The sequence below is a fragment of the Haliotis rubra genome, unplaced genomic scaffold (assembly GCF_003918875.1).
Source record: "Haliotis rubra isolate DU_JTF1 unplaced genomic scaffold, ASM391887v1 Scf64, whole genome shotgun sequence".
Lineage (NCBI taxonomy): Eukaryota > Metazoa > Mollusca > Gastropoda > Lepetellida > Haliotidae > Haliotis > Haliotis rubra.
Genome location: NW_025767346.1, coordinates 1311200 through 1330930, shown reverse-complemented (window position 1 = coordinate 1330930; position 19731 = coordinate 1311200). Strand labels below are relative to the sequence as shown.

Sequence of the window (19731 nt, the reverse complement as noted above, 5' to 3'; positions counted from 1 at the left end):
ACTTGATCCCAACCAGGGCAAGTTTGTGACCGAGGTGTCTCAAATTTGAAGGCATTTGGTTCCTTTCAGAAGTCTACTTTTAGGGATAAGTTTTACAGTATGGATTACCATGACTACAGGTGAAACTGGCAGCCTACAAACCGCGAAGTGAGAGAAATGGCGGTTAAAATGTTTGCCTCATCCAAAGGGACATTCACACAATGAACAAATCCTCGACCAACTCTGTATAAACCCATGTGAGAGTGTATTGATTTAATGAGTAGATATGAGTGTTTGGGGGCATATTTTGTCACGTATGTGGGATTTACTGGTCACGTGGATTGTTGATGTCCTTTCGAGTATATAACAAGAGAGGTTTCTCTTTCATCCGTTCTCAGTCCAGAAACAGACTCATGACATTACACAGGGGCTTGTAACGCTAAAAACTGTCATCAAGGTATTTACTGTTACTGACGGGATCTTAGTACTATATAAAAGGATAGTATATACCTTAATGGCAGTTTTTAGCGTTACAAGACCCTCTGTGACATTATATATTTGGGAATTGTAAAATCGTGGTTAACTAATACTTCATAAGTAAATGGTGAAAAGATACTGCGCGTTCATTTTCAAAGAGTTTCTTTCACTCACTTGCTAATAATCAAGTTGTTTTTTTTCTGAAAGCAGTACTCGCGTTAAGCATTTGCAGTTAAACAAAGTTTAGTTGAATGAATCTACTTGAGCATTTCGAGTTATCCGGTGTTCCATACAAACGCAGTATGAAGTATACGCAGTGACAAGCTTCAACCTTGAGACAACATTCGACATATTGAAGTTCGACACAACAGTGTTTGACTGTAAATGCTTCGTAATCCGAGAAGAGCTTTCACAGAATCAAACCAATCACTTGTCAGAGTTCATTGCCCACCGGGGCGGTGCGGTAGCCTAGTGGTCAAAGCGTTCGCTCATCACGCCGAGGACCCGGGTTCGATTTCCCATATGGGTACAATGTGTGAAGCCCATGTCTGGTGTCCCCATTGCTGGAATATTACTAAAAGCGGCGTAAAACTAAACTCACTCACTCACTCATTACCCACCATCTGCTATTTGTTGTAGAATCTTCTGAGTAATTTGTTTCAGAAATGTCAATGTATTTCGGGACAAAATATTAAATATGAACCGTCAAACTGAAGAAACTGTATCAGACAACCTCAAATTTCTCTTATCGAATCCAGTTAGTCATATAGAGCCTATTTACAATCGCCTCTCGCGACTGATTCTTACGAAAACGAAATAGATTTGTGCTTTCTATTTTGAGATTGTCTTTAAGTATTTGAGAGATTTCACTTTGCAGTGATGGCGTTTGTGGACATAATAAAATACAAAATGCCATTGAAAATTACTATTTTTGCAAAATTGTGTTCAGTATTTGCCGGAGCACTGCCTTTCTACGTGACGTCATGCAGACTGGTATGACGTCATAATACAGTGGATGACGTTATTTGCAAAGTACAATGTATGCAACAAACCAAAGTTATAATGCATATTCAGCAAAAACATTGCCAAATCATGATGTGCATACTTATAAGTTTCAAAATGCATTGCTCCGTAACAACAATATTCAAAGTGCGTTTGACAAAAAAAGCTTGTCAGAAAAACGAGAAAAAATCAATATACCTTGGAATATTTCAAGCATTATTAATTTGTTAAAGGCTTTTTCCTTAATTCAGTTTTTTCTTAATTAAGATCGAAAACCCACTCAAAATATTACACACAAAACTCAGTTTAGCACAGTTAAATCTGCAGGCAACATGGGTGTAACTCTACTCTAAAACACAACATTTTCAAAATGACGGCGGTATTCATATCACCACATGCACGTAACTGCCGCGTTTTCTTTCAATTTTAGACTGCCAAAGACCTAACGTGATTACGAAAAACAGAAAATTGGAACGCAATAAAAACCTTTCTTATCTGGGTTTAAATCATATTAAACATTTTTCAGCTGGTCAGATTAGAGAGGTGTGAAGCCCATTTCTGGTGTCCCCCGGCGTGATATTGCTGTTTATTGCTAAAAGCGGCGTAAAACCATATTCATTCACTAAGATTGGAGAGAACGCCATTTTGGTTTACACGCCGTTTGGAATTTTATTTCGATTACCGTGTAACCCCGTTTATACGGACAACATTGTTCCTACTGAATTCGTCCGGATAAGCAAATATCCGTATTGACGAATCATTGCCACAGACCATGACCTGGGATGCGGGTTTTTGTCCGAATCAATTCGCTTTTATAGTGAGTGAGTGAGTATGGTTTTACCCCGCTTTTAGCAACATTCCAGCGATATTTCGGCGGGGGACACCAGGAATGGGCTATGGAATTCATGGAGAATCGAACCCGGGTCTTCGGCGTGATGAGCGAACTCTTTAACTACAAGGTTACCCCACCACCCCCGGGTTTATGGTACCATCCCATTGAGGTACCATGCTGCAGTTTAACATTGATGTACCACGTTTGAACGTAATTTGGTATAACGTGGTCGGGGATCGGAACCCCGACCTTCGGCTCCCCGGGTAGCAGCTACATCCACTGGACCATAATGACGGTTGCGCTGAATAGTGAGTGAGGTATTACGCCACTTTTAGCAATATTCCGACAATATCACGGCGGGAGACAACAGAGATGGGCTTCACACATTGTACCCATGTGGGAAATCGAACCCGGGTCCTCGGCGTGACGAGCGAACGCTTTAACCACGAGGTTACCCCACCACCTCCGGTCGCTCTGAATAGAGAGTGAGTTGGATTCCCAATTGCTGTTACATTTTTTCAGCCATAGTTTACTAACACAAATCCCAACATTTGTGACATTTATCATTACAGGTAAACCCACAAGTGGGCTATAGTAAATATAGTGTAACTGCTTGGCTGAATCTGGATCGGAGCCTGAAACGACTACGGTAGGCAACTCTGTACGGTGAAAGAGTACTGCGTTACCTGTGCCCTCAAGCGATTATGAGGCCAGTTTGAGTGGGTCATTTTGAAGACTAGTCATCTGAATAAAGCCTCTCCCTCCAGCCATTCTAGCCGAGCGAACTCACATTTAATATGATGTCTTAATGCCTCGTCGACATTTTGACAGATATTCTCCGATTCCTGTTAAAGCTGAGGAGCTATAGTCCGTTTGGGTTCAAATGAGAACGATGAAGGATTAAATATCTCGAAATAGGGATAAGTGCACAAGACATAAATAAGACACATGGTCCTGAAATCTCTGTACCCAACAGGATCTGAAATCTGACGTTTTATAATCGATCGCGGAAAAAGTTGTTTAACAACCATCATGTAATATTGTGCTATTTTCACTCTTCACACCGAGGGGTGACAAACGGCTGGTGGAACAGCACCAGCACACATTCAGGTGCAACTCACACAGCCAGGTGAGCTGACCCCAGCTCGACAGGCACTGTTCCATCAGCCGTTTGTCAAACCCGATGTGACGCGTGAAAATAGCAATATTCCAGCTATTTGGCAGCGGTCTGTAAATAATCGTGTCTCGACCAAACAATCCAGTGATCAACAGCATGAGCATCGATCTACGCAACAGGAATACGATGACAACTAGCCCGACCACCAGATCCCGTTAGTCGCCTCTTGCGGCAAGCAGGGTTGCTGAAGACCAATTCTAACCCCGATGAGTTCGTTGTGTTATGTATTACTGCGTCATTGTAACCATGAGAATAGAAAGAAATATGCATGTCACTTTCATAGTGATAGGTGCGATTTTAGATTGTATCAGAAACATGACTTCACTCGCGCTTGTCATTTATATACAAATGGTCTTACAACTGCCTCTTTAGGTATATTTTGAAACAAGTCGTCCAAAGATAAATGGTATCTTGTAGACATTAGCGTCGTAATCTCAACGCCATGGTGAAGTTGACATCGAACAGTTCTATGAATAAAACAATTTGTAAACACTATCCGTTGCCGAATATCACTTACACGCAGAATATGGAAACGGCAAGAACACAAACGATCTATTATACTTCACCAAGACTGTAATAAGACTTTTGACAACACAAAATATTCCGATCCTAACATTTCTGAGATGTTTCTATGCGTCTCAAGTTACAAACTGTATTAACGCATATCTCAAAGCATGATTGTCAGTATTCGGCCGCAAACATGAGACTGTCGCTGCCACAATATGTTGATACTAGCGTCTGTATTCAAAAGCTGGACACGACCCTGTCATTTATTCATGTTGTCCGACTTGGATCGGATCACGAATTCTAGTAAGTGATTCAGCTTAATTTTACGCCACACCCAGCAATATTCTAGCTATATGTCTGTAAATAATCGAGTCTGGACCAAACAATCCAGTGATCAACAGCACGATCTAAGCAATTGGGATACGATGACATGTGTCGACGAAGTCAGCGAGCCTGACCACCCGATCCGGGTTGTCGTCTCTTACGACAAGCATGGGTTACTGAAGATCATTTCTAACCAGGATCTTCACGGATCTCGAATCCTACACCGTCCTTGGATACAATACCTGGCTGCAGTAAACTGGTTATAAGGAGCACATAAATAGTTTCCGTTGTTGTAACACGCGAGTGTGATATTACAGGCTAGACTATTGTGACAAATATGACGTGTATTAATAGACCAAGCAACGACTTCAGTCTGTGAAATGTACAAATGTTCGTGTCGAGTTGGGGATAACGGTAAATTCAGGTAAAGACGGTTATAGCATTACTGTTCATGATTATTCATATAAATAAGTGGGTGAACTTTTTTCACAGTTATATAAGTCTTAAGCAAAATTTCAGTAATATCACGGCGGGGAACACCAGAAATGGGCTTCACACATTCTATACATGTGGGGAATCGAACCCGGGTCTTCAGCGTGACGAGCGAACACTTTAACCATAAGGCTACCCCACCGCCCCGGGGGACAAAATATCCAAATGATGCTGGTGTACAAAAATATTCTCAACGAATCTGACAATCAAACCCTGACTCACTGGATCCCAGAACAGCAAAGGGATTTAACTATGCACAGAGAAGAGGATTCGACCCTAATGAAGACACGGACACGTTTGTGAGCTCGAGTCATGTGTTTATGAACTATGGAAAACAAATGAGTATGAAGTGTTTTGGGAAACATCGATTTCAGACTTTAAGAGTTTAACTAGTCAGCGAGTTTTGGTTTTACGCCGCTTTTAGCAATATTCCAGCAATATCACGGCGGGGGACACCAGAAATGGGCTTCACGCATTGTACCTACGTGGGGAATCGAACCCAGGTCTTTGGCGTGACGAGCGAACGCTTTAACCCACAAGGCTACCCCACCGACCCTCAAATAAATGAGGTTTGAGGGGTCAATACGTCTACATGGCGGACTTGTGAATGTGTTGTAGGAATACTGGATTGAACGTGTACAACCTGTCCTGAAGACAACACTTGAGTGAGTGTGGTTTTACGCCGCTTTTAGCAATATCAAGCATCACGGCAGGGAACATCAGATATAGGTTCGCACATTGCTCCCATGTGGGGAATCGAACTCGGGTCTTGGGCGGGACGAGCGAACGCTTTAACCACTTGGCTACCCCATCGCCTTGACACCACTTGAATATTCCTCTGAGTTTGTGGTATCAAGTTTTATTTTTTGTTTGTAAATTATTTTAAACTTTTCTATGTTTTTAATTTTTGGTATTTTATCTATTTTTAGTTTTACATTGTTTTAATGGAAGGGTGGAGGTGGGAAGGGAGTGGGCGGTATCTTACAAAGTGTTGGACGATATTTAAATACAATTGAAGAGAAGATCATTTTTCACAAAACCTGAAATGATTTAAACGTTCGCCTCTTCCGACTATTAAAATTTTACAAATATTTCATCGGATTTGAATATGTATGCCAGCGCTTTGTGCAGATGAAAGTAAATTTGAATCAGCTAAACAGCTTTTTTTAAAACAATACTGTTCTAACCCATCGTTTAAAACGGAAAATTAAATTTTGTTTTTTTCTGATTACAGTATCACAATAAAATTACAATAAATATGTTAATCTCATCCTTCCAAAACGACATTTAATGTTTTATGAAACCATGCTCCAGACACGGAAAACAATTGATCATAGTGGAAAGAAATAGATGCTAATGTGTTTTATGAAATTACATTTGAAGGTGTTTTTTTTATGAAATTGCATTTGCAAATAGATTGCAATCAGAATATTTCCCGGGATCGAACCCGCGACCTTCCGCCCCGCTCTCCGGGCGAACGCTTTAACCACTAGGCTACCCCATCTCCCGCAATCTTAAGTCATATCGAACTGCAGTCACTCTGAATGCAACTCTCCACGGACAGAAACAGATACTACCTACACTGACCTATAACAAGATAAACAATTTTCAACAATTATTTGGGTAATAAAAGATCTGTATAACTTGAACCCGTGTCTGACATTTAGAAACACAATATTTCAACGAATGAAGCTGAAGTATTATTCCGTAATGACAAAAAACACACACAAAAGATTAATTACAGAAATGGACGCACGAAAAACTCGCTATACTTCAGAGGCGTTTGCAGATTTCGTTTCATCTTAATAGAACAAAGCGCGGCCATTAAAAATTGCTTGATGGAAAAAGGGTTGGGCTGAAAGCTTTTAATTTCCACGCGAATATTGCAGTGCGACAGCTGGGGGCTCCACGTACCTACATAAAAGGTCATATGTTGGAAGGATCGTTTATTCACCAACTTGAAGTTGCTATAAACACGATAATGTGTCGACATGACAATGTTTAAAAGCACTTTTCCTTTTCCTTTGCCAATCAATGTTCAAATTGCTTGTCAAATATCCTACTCAAGACGACGGGGTAGGTTTTATACAGAACCGTTAACAGCGGGCTATACGTCGTGTTTTTTATATAATACGTATCATTTTCGAAGCTGCTGGGGAATGGTTAATGGCGGAGTTTATTTCAGTCGGGGTGGGGATTTTACAAAATGCTAATAATCACTGAATACAACGTGTCAATCATTGTCGCGTGTCGTGACAGCGGCTTTGTAATGCATAGTGCGGGCCGCCTTATTTTTGTTATTAGCCCTAACTCTGCGTAAGATGTTGGGGAATGTTTAATGGAGGAATTTATTCTTAATCTGGGTGGCAAATTATGAAACGGGAATAATTACATAATCCAGCATGTGTCGATTCTTGGCACGTGTCGTGACAGAATAGTGTGGGCAGCTGTATTTTGGTTGTTAGCCCTAACTCTGGATATTGTTAATCCGGATGATAACTGGGAATTGGTTGGTATGAAGTTTGGCATATCTGAAGAAATATTTTCGGCATGAAGGTTTGGCATCTGGTGATTTTACAGATCTTCACTCAATTCAATCTATTCTCGCTTTATCATTCTCTTTCGTATATTTTTTTACAGGGATAATTGTGAACATTTGAGAAGTCAGAAAAAGGTCGACGGGATGATTACAGAAGGCGGAAGCACACACAAAACGTAACTCACAAAACGTAAACGCCGACCCCCTCAGCAAACCCCGTTCATCTCACACTCAACATTCTCCATTTTCAATCGGGTCAGTTTTTGAGAGGGTAGGGGTTCAGGGACCATTCAGACGCCCTCTACTAATGATTTATTTCAGTTCTAAAACATATTATGTAATGGGGAGATTTGATTAAACTGATCATATTTTATCCACAAGTTTGAGACATACGGTAATGTGTGTGTATGAGCAAATTAATGTTTTCCTTGAGTTCCATAATATTTATGGAAAGTCACATCTATTCGTCACATCCCACCAAAGGGGTTACAAATTCATACTAAGGGCCATGTTCCGAACTTCCGAGACCCGTAACGAGCATAACTCCATGAACACCATCATTACAGTTAGTAATCTTAGTACTTTATGAATACCTGATCAGGGAGTCTGTACAAGAACGACGAGCCCTTATCGAGCATATGTCTCAAAAGTGTATCCAAACATCGTTGCAAGAAACTTGTCCACATAATATCTTTCTTTAAATATTTCTAAATCTGCGATCGTTTGCATAGGTAGTTCTGGAAATGGGAATCGATAAACATTTGTAAGTGAACGTACGTGAATCATTTAGAAGTATCTTGTATTTCATCTGTACATCATCTCGCAGTCAATGTTGGAATCGATTCGTATGAATGCCCCTCGAAACGTGTCCTGCTTTAATTCTTTCTTAAACTACTCGGACGTCCAAATGTATCTTTAATTCGTGTCATTAGCTTAAATACGTGATCGATAGCAACGCACTGGATCCGAGACGTTTAAATAGACGGTAGACGGGATTGCCTAGCGAGGACTCACATACAACTCACAGGCACAGAACAACGAGCGTATATGTAGCAATAACAGATTCGGATCGGGCATTAAGGTGATATATAACGGCTTTAAGTCCTATCGTAACCCGAACGAAAACGTAAGTCCCATATAAAGTCGATAGACGGGATAGCTACTTATGTTCAGCTGAAGGAGAAATGCTCACGGCATTTGAGTCAACGGCTGTGTGTTTAGTGCATGTGAATCAACGTCTCAAGGTTTATGAGGCTCTGGCCTACTGGAGAGAGCGCCTGTGAGTGAGTGAGTGAGTTTCTGTGTGCTGGAATATCGCTGAATGCGGCGTTAAACCCCCCCCAAAACACGCACCCATCCCCCAGTACCACCACCATATCCCACCTGACCCGAATATTTTGTTTGAAGTTGAACAGAAACGGATTTCTTATTCACCAGAGTGAGTGAGTGAGTTTAGTTTTATGCCGCACTCAGCAATATTGCACCTATATGGCGGCGGTCTATAAATAATCGAGTCTGGATCAGACAATCCAGTGATCAACAGCATGAGCATCGATCAGCGCAATTGGGAACCGATGACATGTGTCAACCAAGTCAGCGAGCCTGACCACCCGGTCCCGTTAGTCGCCTCTTGCGACAAGCACAGTCGACTTTTCTGGCAAGCATGGGTTGCTGAAGACCTATTCTACCCCGGATCTTCACGGGTCTTATTCATCAGCAAGTAATCAGATTGGATTCTACATCGCGTGAGATATGTTATACAATCACTACGTAGGTATACAACACTAATACGGGGAATCGAACCCGGACCTCTGTAGTGACGATCGAACGCTATAACAACTCCACCGCTCCTATTTGTCACACCACCACGCGTTTGACGTTTTTTTAAACATTGCTGCAATATAGATCCATGTACTTTTAGAGGTGAGGTGAGGTGATATTGGGTTTAACGTCGTGCTTGAGAATATTTCGCTCATATGACGACGTGCATGCGTGTGTATGTGTAGGTGCGGCTGCTTGTACTAACCCAGACTTAAGCAGGTTTTATAGTGCTATCCCACTGAGATACCATGCCGCAGTGAAGCCTGAATACCCCACTCAGACACATTATACTGACTCCGAGCCGACCAGTCCCTGTTGTACCCATTAATGCCGAGCGCCCAACAAGTACCATATTTTAACGTCTTTTGGTATGACGTGGTCGGGGATCGAACCCGCGACCTTCCGCTCTCCGGGCGGACGCTCTAACCACTACATCACGGAGGCGGTGTACTTCTAGATGAAGGAATTACGTAAATATGCATGTATACCTCCTGCGTTCCATAATAAGCACGATCAATAATCTTGTATGATATCATTGTATGATATCCACCTGAAACGGATCCACATTTGTAGTCACGGTTGGTTTGAGGGGCATCTAACCGCCTCCTATAGAGATGGCGGCTTACTATGTAAAGAACGTACTTTTAGCGTACGTTTTATGACATATTGAACATGTCATAAAGCATTGAACTTCGAATACTGTACAGAGTACGTTATGACATGCTGAACGTAGTGTACAGAAGACCCGTGAAGATCAGGGTCAGAATATTGATCTTCAGCAACCCATGCTTGTGGTAAGAGGCGACTAACGGGATCGGGTGGTCAGGCTCGAGGCTTGGTTGACACATGTCATCGTATCCCAACTGTGTAGATCGATGTTCATGATGTTATTCACTGGATTGTCTGGTCTAGAGTCGATTATTTACAGACCGCTGCTATATAGCTGTAATATTGCTGAGTGCGGCGTAAAACTAAACTCAACTCACTCACTCAATTGTACAGTAAGTTTGTGAGTTCTTTTACGCCGCACTCAGCAATATTCCAGTTATATGTATGTAATTAATTGAATCTGGGCAGGCAATCCAGAGATCGACAGCATGAGCATCGATCTACGTAATTGACATGGGTAAACATAAACCGCGAGCCTGACCATCCGATTCCATTTATCGCCTCCCTCGACAAGCATGGGTTGCTGAAGACCAATTCTGACACGGATCTTCATGGGTCTTTATGGTCTGGAATGAAACTGAACTCAAATTAGCGTACAAATAGCGATTTTACGCCTTGTACGAATAATGACATATAGTACGCGTTGTGACATGCTCAACGTATTAAACGTTGATGAATAAAGTGAGTGAGTGAGTTGGTTTTTACGCCCTTTGCAAAATTCCAGCAATATCACGGCGGGAGACACCAGAAATGGGCTTCACACATTGTACCCATGTGGGGAATCGAACCCGAACCTTCGGCGTGACGTGGAAACGCTTTAACCACATGGCTACCCCGCCACACGAATTGAAAGCGATATGAAGTCAGGAGCGAAGTATAAGATATCGACCTATCACATATCAAACGTTTCAAGACATACTGGACGTAACAACGTTGTGAATGTTTTGTAACTTCCTGAGAGCATTATAAAACATTGTTTGAGCATTATTGAACCATTATTACGTACTGGGCGCATCATAACGTACTAAAACACCAACATGTATCAAACACATTATAAGGTACTGAACTGACTATAACGTACCCTATGCATCATAAAATATTAAACGCATCGTGACGTAATGAACGCATTGTAATAATTACATACTGAACGCATTAGAAAGCTTAAACGCATTATGAACTGTTGAATGCATTATGACGTATTAAGCGTGTTTTGTGAAAATATATTTATGAACCTTGTTATTCTGGACACTACCTTTCCAGACATTTAATTCATTCAGTTTTGGAGGGTGTGATTGAGTACAATGTGCGTTATCTCAAGCTGTGAATATTTAATTTATTTGCAGGCAACGGTACAAAATAACGCTTATCACTTTTGAAATAATGAAATTTTGATCAAATGACAAAACTAGATCACTGTCGTACGATTATAAGTTTCATTACACGATGAATGCGGATTGTTTTTTGTTGTTTGTTTTTGTTGTTTTTTAACGCCACACTCAACAATATTGCAGCTGTACGACGGTACCCAAATACGAATCTGGCCCATACAATCCAGTGATTGACATCATGAGCATCAAGCCAGGAAGTTTGTATACGATGACATATGTCAACCAAGTAAGCGAACCTGACCACCTGGTCCAGTCGTAGCATCTTTGGTGCGTGAGTTTAGTTGGACTCAGCAATATTACAGCTATACGGCGGCGGTCTGTAAATAATCGTCTGCACCAGACAATCAAGTGATCAACAGCATGAACATCGATCTGCGCAATTGGGAACCGTTGACATGTGTCAACCAAGTCAGCGAGCCTGACCACCCGATCCCGTTAGTCGCCTCTTGCGACAAGCATGGGTTACTGAAGGCTTATTCTAACCCGGACCTTCACGGGTGCATCTTTGGTGAAGTATTGGTTGCCGAAGATCAATTATATCTGAGATGTTCACGATGAATTACATGTGAGTATGAAGATCATCCATGCTCTTCCTGCTCTGGTGATTCGGGTACTTTGTGCCTTGTTACTGGACTATCGAACAAGGGCAACCGGGGAGTGAGTGGATATTGTTTTATGCCGCCGTTAGCAGCAATACCACGATTGAGGACACCAGAAATGGGTCTTCACACATTGCACCCACGTAGGGAATCGAACCCGTGGATTTAGGCGAGGCGAGCGACGTTTTACCCACATGGCTCCCCTCGCCCCTGAAGACAACATACCCTTTCGTAGCATTAACATTGCATAAACAGGGCACTTCAACTACCAGTCACCATAGAGTAAATGTCACTGTACAATTACTCCTGTAATACGTGACATTTACAGAATCGCAAAACACATCCTATTTCGTATATTGCAAAAGTTTTACAACGTCAAATTGGGTTCTTCAGGTAACTATGAAGAGCGTGATATTACTTAAGAACTGGACACCCACATCAGGTAAAAGTTCTGGGACGGGAGTGAGTGAGTGAGTGAGTGTCTTCACGGGTCTGCTGGGATTGGAAACCATAGAGAGGCGATATAACGAATACTGATCGGGTTGGCCATAACATCACCTGGTTAGAGTTTCGACAATAAAGTGTCGACAAACTAATCCAAGTTTCCAGTTCAAGCTCACGTTTCAAATGTGAAGTGTTAGACTATATAAAGCGTTGACATCAAGCGTTGCCTTCAGACACTGAACGGTAAATCCGTGCGTGATGCTGCTAAGTATGACTTGTAATGGCTTGCTATGCTGTTTTCTGCACGAATATGACTTTTAATAGTCACGTACATAATATCATTAATGTCACAATTCATAGTTTTGAAATTCGTAATACGTTTGATACCTTCAGATGTTTTAAAACAATTGTGCAGAATTGTCTTTCGAAACAAGACTTACCATACCTTAACGCAATGACATTGGCAATCGGAATGGAATTTTACAGTTACGAACATCTTGGGGAAAGATTTTACAAATAACATTAATTGTCTCTTCAAGGACATATGTATGTTGTGTGTGTATGTTGGACAAACAAAAGTATCAATTGAAATTTTAAGGCTCTATGTCAAAAGAAAATTTCACTTTATATCTTTAACTGGAATGTTAAATCGGAACATACGTATGAGTATTTTATATTTTTCGAACAAGCAATAAGATAAATGTCAATGTTGGTGACTACCTGTGGGTCTATTTCAAAACAACCCGTGAAGATCCGAGTTAGAATATTGGCCTTCAGTAACCCATGCTTGTCGCAAGAGGCAACTAACGGGATCGGGTAGTCAGGCTCGCTGACCTGGTTGACACATGTCATCGGTTCCCAATTGCGCTGATCGATGTTCATGCTGTTGATCACTGGACTGTCTGGTCCAGACTCGATTATTTACAGATAGCTGGAATATTGCTGAGTGCGGCGTAAAACTAAACTCACTCACTCACTATTTCAAAACATCAGTTCATACTAACGCCACAGTCACCAATGTTACACATATGTTTACAATGATGAGAAAAAATATAAAGACTTACCTCTAAATATATAGCAAGCGGCATCACGCAAACTGCCACCATGATATCGGCTACGGCAAGAGAGCATATAAAATAGTTGGTGACAGTTTTCAAACTTCTTTCCTTCACCACACTGAGAACGACGAGGATGTTCCCGAAGACGGTGAAGAGTGGCACAATGATCAACGCTATAGTCCAGTACTTCAGCTCCTCGCCGTCCCCCGCTGTACTATTTCCGATGGACACGTTAAAAGAGCACAACGAATCATTCGCATCGCACGGGTACTCCCAAGGCCCCCAACTTATTTCGTCGAAGAAGTCTGCAGTTGATAGCAAGGATCCCGTTGTTGAGATCTCCGTATCGGGCCGCAGATGCATAGTTGAATCGTTCTGGCTTAGGAGATGGTTTGGGCCGGAGTCATTGAGGTGTGGAACAAGGGTCGGCCAGCTGCTTGAGCTTGGGGGTGGTGGGTCATTCGAAGTGTCCCCTTCACTGCCCTCGCCCAAGAATGTACCCTTTCCGTTCTGAAAGCTTCCCTGCGCTAGGTACCTCCGTCCCTGAGGAGCCATCGGGAGACAGGCCTTCCTTATAGACTGGTGATGAGAATTACGGGACAGAATAATCCATTGAAATACCTCCCACGACTATCCTCATAAACAACCTATCGTGTTCCCCGTGAGAATGATCGGAATCAACACAAAGACACGATATACAAGATCGTCCTTTACACTCCCTATCGCTCCAGCTACTATCACGAACCTGCACCAGCACTACAGAAAATCAATGAGGCAAACTTCGAAGCTTTTGAGTAGAAGGGCACAATCATCCTCAAAGTGGAACTCCAAACTGTGTATATAATCCAAAAAAGAGCGTAAGAGAATATTTGAAAAAAAAAATCAAATTACACTTTCCATCCGAAAACCAAACCGCGGTCAGAATTCATTCAGCACGTGCAGGCGGTGCCGATGTCGTCTGCTTGAGGCTGTCGTCTGCTCCGTTGTGTCGTCTGCTGAGACAGTCGTCTGCTGACCGTACACACAACTCAAGGCGGACGAACCGCCAAGCACGAGATCACTAAACTTGTTCAACCGCTACTTTCAAGCCATTAACAGGTGAATCCTTCGCTTCAAGAAATATCCATCCTCGCCGGTTATCCAAAAGCAACTGGTCGCGTGTAGCCAGGTATCCAACTGCAGCCTCCTTCGCGACGCTACGAGGAGCAGATTACTGCCGTCCAGATCTAGTGATCGCCTGCAACATCAACAGAGGTACCATCAGAAATGTAAGAAGCGCGGGCTAGGCCCCGCTTGGCGTACACATCGATTTTTCTCTATGTTGTGACATACTGTGCAAGCATGCTCTATAACATAACGGCCCTACGACGAAGGAAGGTGGTGGGTAAGACCAGTAGTCTGTTTTTACAGTCGCCTCTGTTTATCCTCACCCATGCTCACCACCTCCCATCTCAACAGGAATTAAGGACCATCGTCTACCTGTGCAACCCCCCTTCCCCCCATCCCCACGGACAACCTTGGTTTCACAAGTAACCTTTTCTTCAGTCATTCCTCAACCCTCTCACCTTGCCCCGTCCCCACGGAAAATATGTATCATGTCATCGTGTACCCGAGCAAACGCACCCCCGGCACACACACACACCACGCCCCCTCCCTTTCCCTCCGACCCCCTCCCACAGACAGCTCAGTTATATCAGTAAAATTTTCTACAGTCGACTATGTTATCCTCATCCGTGCAACCCCTCCCCGCTTCCCACAGAACCCATCTCACCCCCACCCCCACCCCCACCCCCACCTTACCAAATAAGTATCATCATTCTAAATATCCGATGTTGCTAGTGATCACTCTTTCTAATGTTTAGAAGTGTGGCATAAAATGATTTTTCTTTCAAACAACAGTTCAAATTATTCAGTTCATTTATGGATTGCAATAAGTTGCAAAGTCACGAGACTCTAATGATTTCCCTTTTACTATCTGTATTTTGTCAGTAACTATACTTTCTGAATTATGCTGAATGCTGTCTGCAAACTGTCTGTATGCAACAGATGTGGTGTCGGCAGTATTTATGCTGCTGGTGTTTGCTCTATGATGATGGCATGTCAATGCTTTATGAATCTATAAATTGCCCACATACACGTGCTGTCTGCTTGTTTTTCTGTAATTTGTCTGGATACTCTCTGCATGTTGTCTGTAAATTGTTCACATATTGTCTGTAAATTGTCCGTATACTGTCTGCATGGTGTCTGTAAATTGTCCGGATACTATCTGCATGTTGTCTGTATATTGTCCGGATACCGTCCGCATGTTATCTGTAAATTGTCCGCCTCCAACGTGCTTTTCGCCCAAGTATTGTCTCAGCAGGACGAATGATTTGTAAATGAATCATATTTTGGCCAGCGGGGAGCTTAATCCAGATTTTCAGGCAATATGACACGACCAGTAACTGTCACTCGATATCAGAGGCGACCTCGGCGGAGCAGGTTCTGGCTGAAATGAAGGTGTTATTAGGATATAAATCAATCAGAATCAGTCGGCTTACATCGTTACTTTCCGTAAGAAGGTGAAACCCGATATCTGTACATCAGATAATAGGACACACTGTTCCACGTTACATCTGACACCAGTTAGAACCTTTTTACCTCCAGGTCAGAATGTTGAGACATAATTGGTTCACGTGATCTTGATCTTGATAAAACACATCTATCATCCAAAACTGTGTTCCACAGTAGATATTGCTTGTGTGTGATATACGATATCTCCTAGGAGATATCATTTTGACAGTAGATTTTGTACAATGCCCTGACAATGCTATGACGTCATGAACTTGATGACGTAACAATGCTACGACATCCCTGCACTGCAAGTCTAATGGCAGAACCGTGTTCAGAGATGTGCATTTTTTATTGAAAACTAATGAAGAGTGATTTTTGATGATATAAAGAATCTCACCATCGTTTCTTCTGATATCTGAGATTCTTATATATCCCGCCTCACAGGGAAATATATCCCGGACACACCGCCAAGAAGAAAACAGACAAAAGGGGAAAAAACTTATATCCCAGTTAGGAACTTGGTTTGGTTTGTTGTTTAACGCCTATATGGCGGCGGTATTTGAATAATCGAGTCTGGACCAGACAATCCAGTGATCAGCAGCATGTGTATTTATTTACGCAATTGGGATACAATGAGTCAACTAAGCCAGCGAGCCTGACCACCCGATCCCGTTAGTCGCCTTTTACGACATGCATGGGTTGCTGAAGGTTCATTCTAACCCGGATCTTCAGGGGTACTCGGGTATCCCAGGGTATAAACCCTAACACGGGATGCAGAAACCTACATATACCCTGACCAGCGCTGATTTGACTCGTCTTCATACTATTTTAATTGTTCTACTTTGAGGCGGTGGGATAGCCTCGTGGTTTGAGCGTTCGCTCATCACGCCGAAAACCTGGTTCGATTCCCCATAGGGTTACAATGTGGGAATTCAGTTGCTGGTGTCTCTGCCGTCATATGGAATATTGCTGGACTATTTGCTGAATGCAGCGTAAGAACACACTTGAACAGAATTCTATAACAAAACATGTATTACAGACAAAATGAAATTAATTAACCCAGTTTCTATTCATGGCCAACTTCGCTATACGCTTTAACAACTAGGGTGAATTGTACAAAACTCTGTCTTGTTGAAATATCCGAGACAGGGCGTCAGCGAAAGTTTCGAGATACACATGCTTGATCCGAGATGCGTGTATGTCAATGGATGCGCACATATAATTCCAGATTGCTTGGTGTGTTCCGAATGTTATATCATGGTGGGTGTACGGACAGCGCATCAGGGATGCAGATGTAGTTTTGCGACATTTACCGCCTTTATGATGGATAGTATTATGGTATTATCGCTGCGGTAAACTTATCAGATAGACCTGACATCGCGATCCGATAAATATGCAAACGAGATCACTTGACGAGAACTACGGTCAAGCTCCATACAGCGACGCAGTGACTGTTTGCTAAAGAAACAATTGCTCACGTTTCCAAAAGGTAAGAATGGGTGAGTGAGTGAGTATGGTTTTCTGCAGCTTTCAGCAATATTCTAGCCATATAAGGCGGGGAACACTAGAACTAGGCTTCACGCATTGTATGAATGGGGGAATCGAACCCGAGTCTTCAAACGCTTTAACCACTGGGCTACACCATCGCACAGAAAAGTGAGTGAGTTAATATTTAACGTCACATCGGCAATATCTCAGCCATATCGTGACGAGAACATATTTGACATTGAAATGGAATAGATGTATATTTATAAACCTGTCGACGAAGGACAGTGACACAACTAGAATATCACAATTAGAACTAAAACTAGTGTGGAAAATTAAAACTAATAACACTATTTGGACAATTCAATATAAAAACAGGCTACAGATCGCCAACAACTGAAGGTAGATCACCAAACTAGGGACCATGGGGACTTGCAGTACTTTTGCTAACTGCATGGACCCTAGTTGGATTTATATCATCCTTTCAGCCGGTGGCGATTGAAGTCAAATTTAGCCAAAATTAAAATGACAAGAATACTACATTTAAAACAGCTGGTAAATTTAAATTTCCTTTGAATGTTTCGGGACTTACGTACCCTCTCAGCACAGAAAAGAAGTTCTTGATGCGCGGGTGATTATATGGACAAACATAGCTATAATTCATTTAGCGCTATATGATGAATCGGATAGATACCGTATTCATCGTACTCATACTGAGTGAGTGAGTGAGCCACTTGCAGCAATATTCCGACAATGGGCTTCACGCATTATACCCATTGGGAGAATGGGCCTCGGGTTTTCAGCGTGACGAGCAAACGCTTTGACCATTAGCTACCCCAACGCCCCTAATCATCGAGTAAAGATTACGCCTCAAACATCATTTATCTTAAAAATCATCAGTCATGATGAAGGAACCATCATCCTCGTGTGTGTCATCTCAGAAATATGCATTATGCTCGTTCATGGCCGACATATTTAATTTTCATGATAATTATTATTTTTATCATTTTGGATAATGACAATTTTCATTATTGTATGTTTCTATTTTCCTTCATCAAACATCTTTTATACAAAAACAACATTTCTCAGCACGTGCAGCTTGTCATTCGGAGTAACAAATCACAGTTATTACTGTGAGCAAATGACTTTTTATTCAAAACAATCCCAGACATGCAACTGAATATACAATCTTCGATCCATTAGTTAAGTAAGCCATACTTTCAATCGTACACTTTGTACAGGTTCATTGGCATGACGGAACATCAGGTGCTATCACCAAGGTGACGCCTCCACAGATATACTGCCAGGAATGTGCAGCTGTTTCATGAGCTCTGCTGTCACTGCGTGTACTACAACTACATCCTCTATAATGTAGTGTCACATCTTGTATGCTGTTACCGATATACAGCGGACAAGTTAAAGTGACGGGAATTTTAATCTCCTTCATCAGTGACCTGCTAAGTACAGGGCAAAAGAAAGTGTCGCTTGAGGACTTGGGTTTGAAAATGGAAATCATGTAAAAATTACGAGGCTAAAATTGTAACACATTGTAACCACGTGGACCTATTGCCAAATGAACTGAGGGGTAAACATGAGATTTGACTGACTGACTGAGTTTGGTTTTACGCCGCTTTTAGCAATATTCCAGCAACATCATGGCGGAGAACACCAGAAATGGGCTTCACACATTGTACCCATGTGGGGATTCGAACCCGGGTCTTCGGCGTGACGAGCCATCGCTTTAACCACTAGGCTACCCCACCGCCCCAATTGAGATTTGAACATACAGATATCCAAACCTAACTTCCAGCAATATTCCAACGGGGTTAACTAGAAAAGGGCTTCACACATAGTAGCCATGTGGGGAATCGAACCCGGGTCTTTAGCGTGACGAGCGGACACTTTAACCACTAGGCTATCCTACGCCCCTCCGAAACTCAGAATATGATAGACGTTTGAATATCATTATCATCACACCTGTCAAGCCACTCACTAACATAATATGAAACGTTCTTTTGTCCTGTAGTGTATCGTTCCCGGAACACGGCTGCTACTGGTTCGTTTAGTACTGTTTAATGATCTCGTGGTTGTGTCTCCAACCCTGGGTCCTTTGTACGTCCGATGTTAATTATTCCACTACCTTCTTAACATCAAATACCATTGAGCAGGAATACGACATACAAACTACTGCCGCAACAACGTTTACTATAACTATACCATTTATCTCAATCACTGCCTCTTCTTCTACCCTTACCTTTAATACTGATACTACGACTACTACTACTACTGCTACTACGACTACTACTACTACTACTACGACGACTAGGACTACTACTACTACGACTACTACTACCACTACTTTTCTATTGCTACTGCAGCTACTAT

At 42.1% G+C, this 19731-nt stretch overlaps 1 protein-coding gene across 3 annotated transcripts in view; it reads right to left on the bottom strand.

Moving 5' to 3' along the window:
- LOC124256799 (D(2) dopamine receptor-like) overlaps positions 1-19731 on the bottom strand; it is a 515592-nt gene that overhangs the window by 36407 nt on the left and 459454 nt on the right. For all 3 annotated transcript variants that reach the window (XM_046690756.1, XM_046690758.1, XM_046690757.1), the window contains one exon: positions 13315-14545. In XM_046690756.1, the coding sequence (XP_046546712.1) occupies positions 13315-13863 (549 nt within the window). In that variant the 5' untranslated portion in view covers positions 13864-14545. The remainder of the gene's footprint in view (positions 1-13314; positions 14546-19731) is intronic.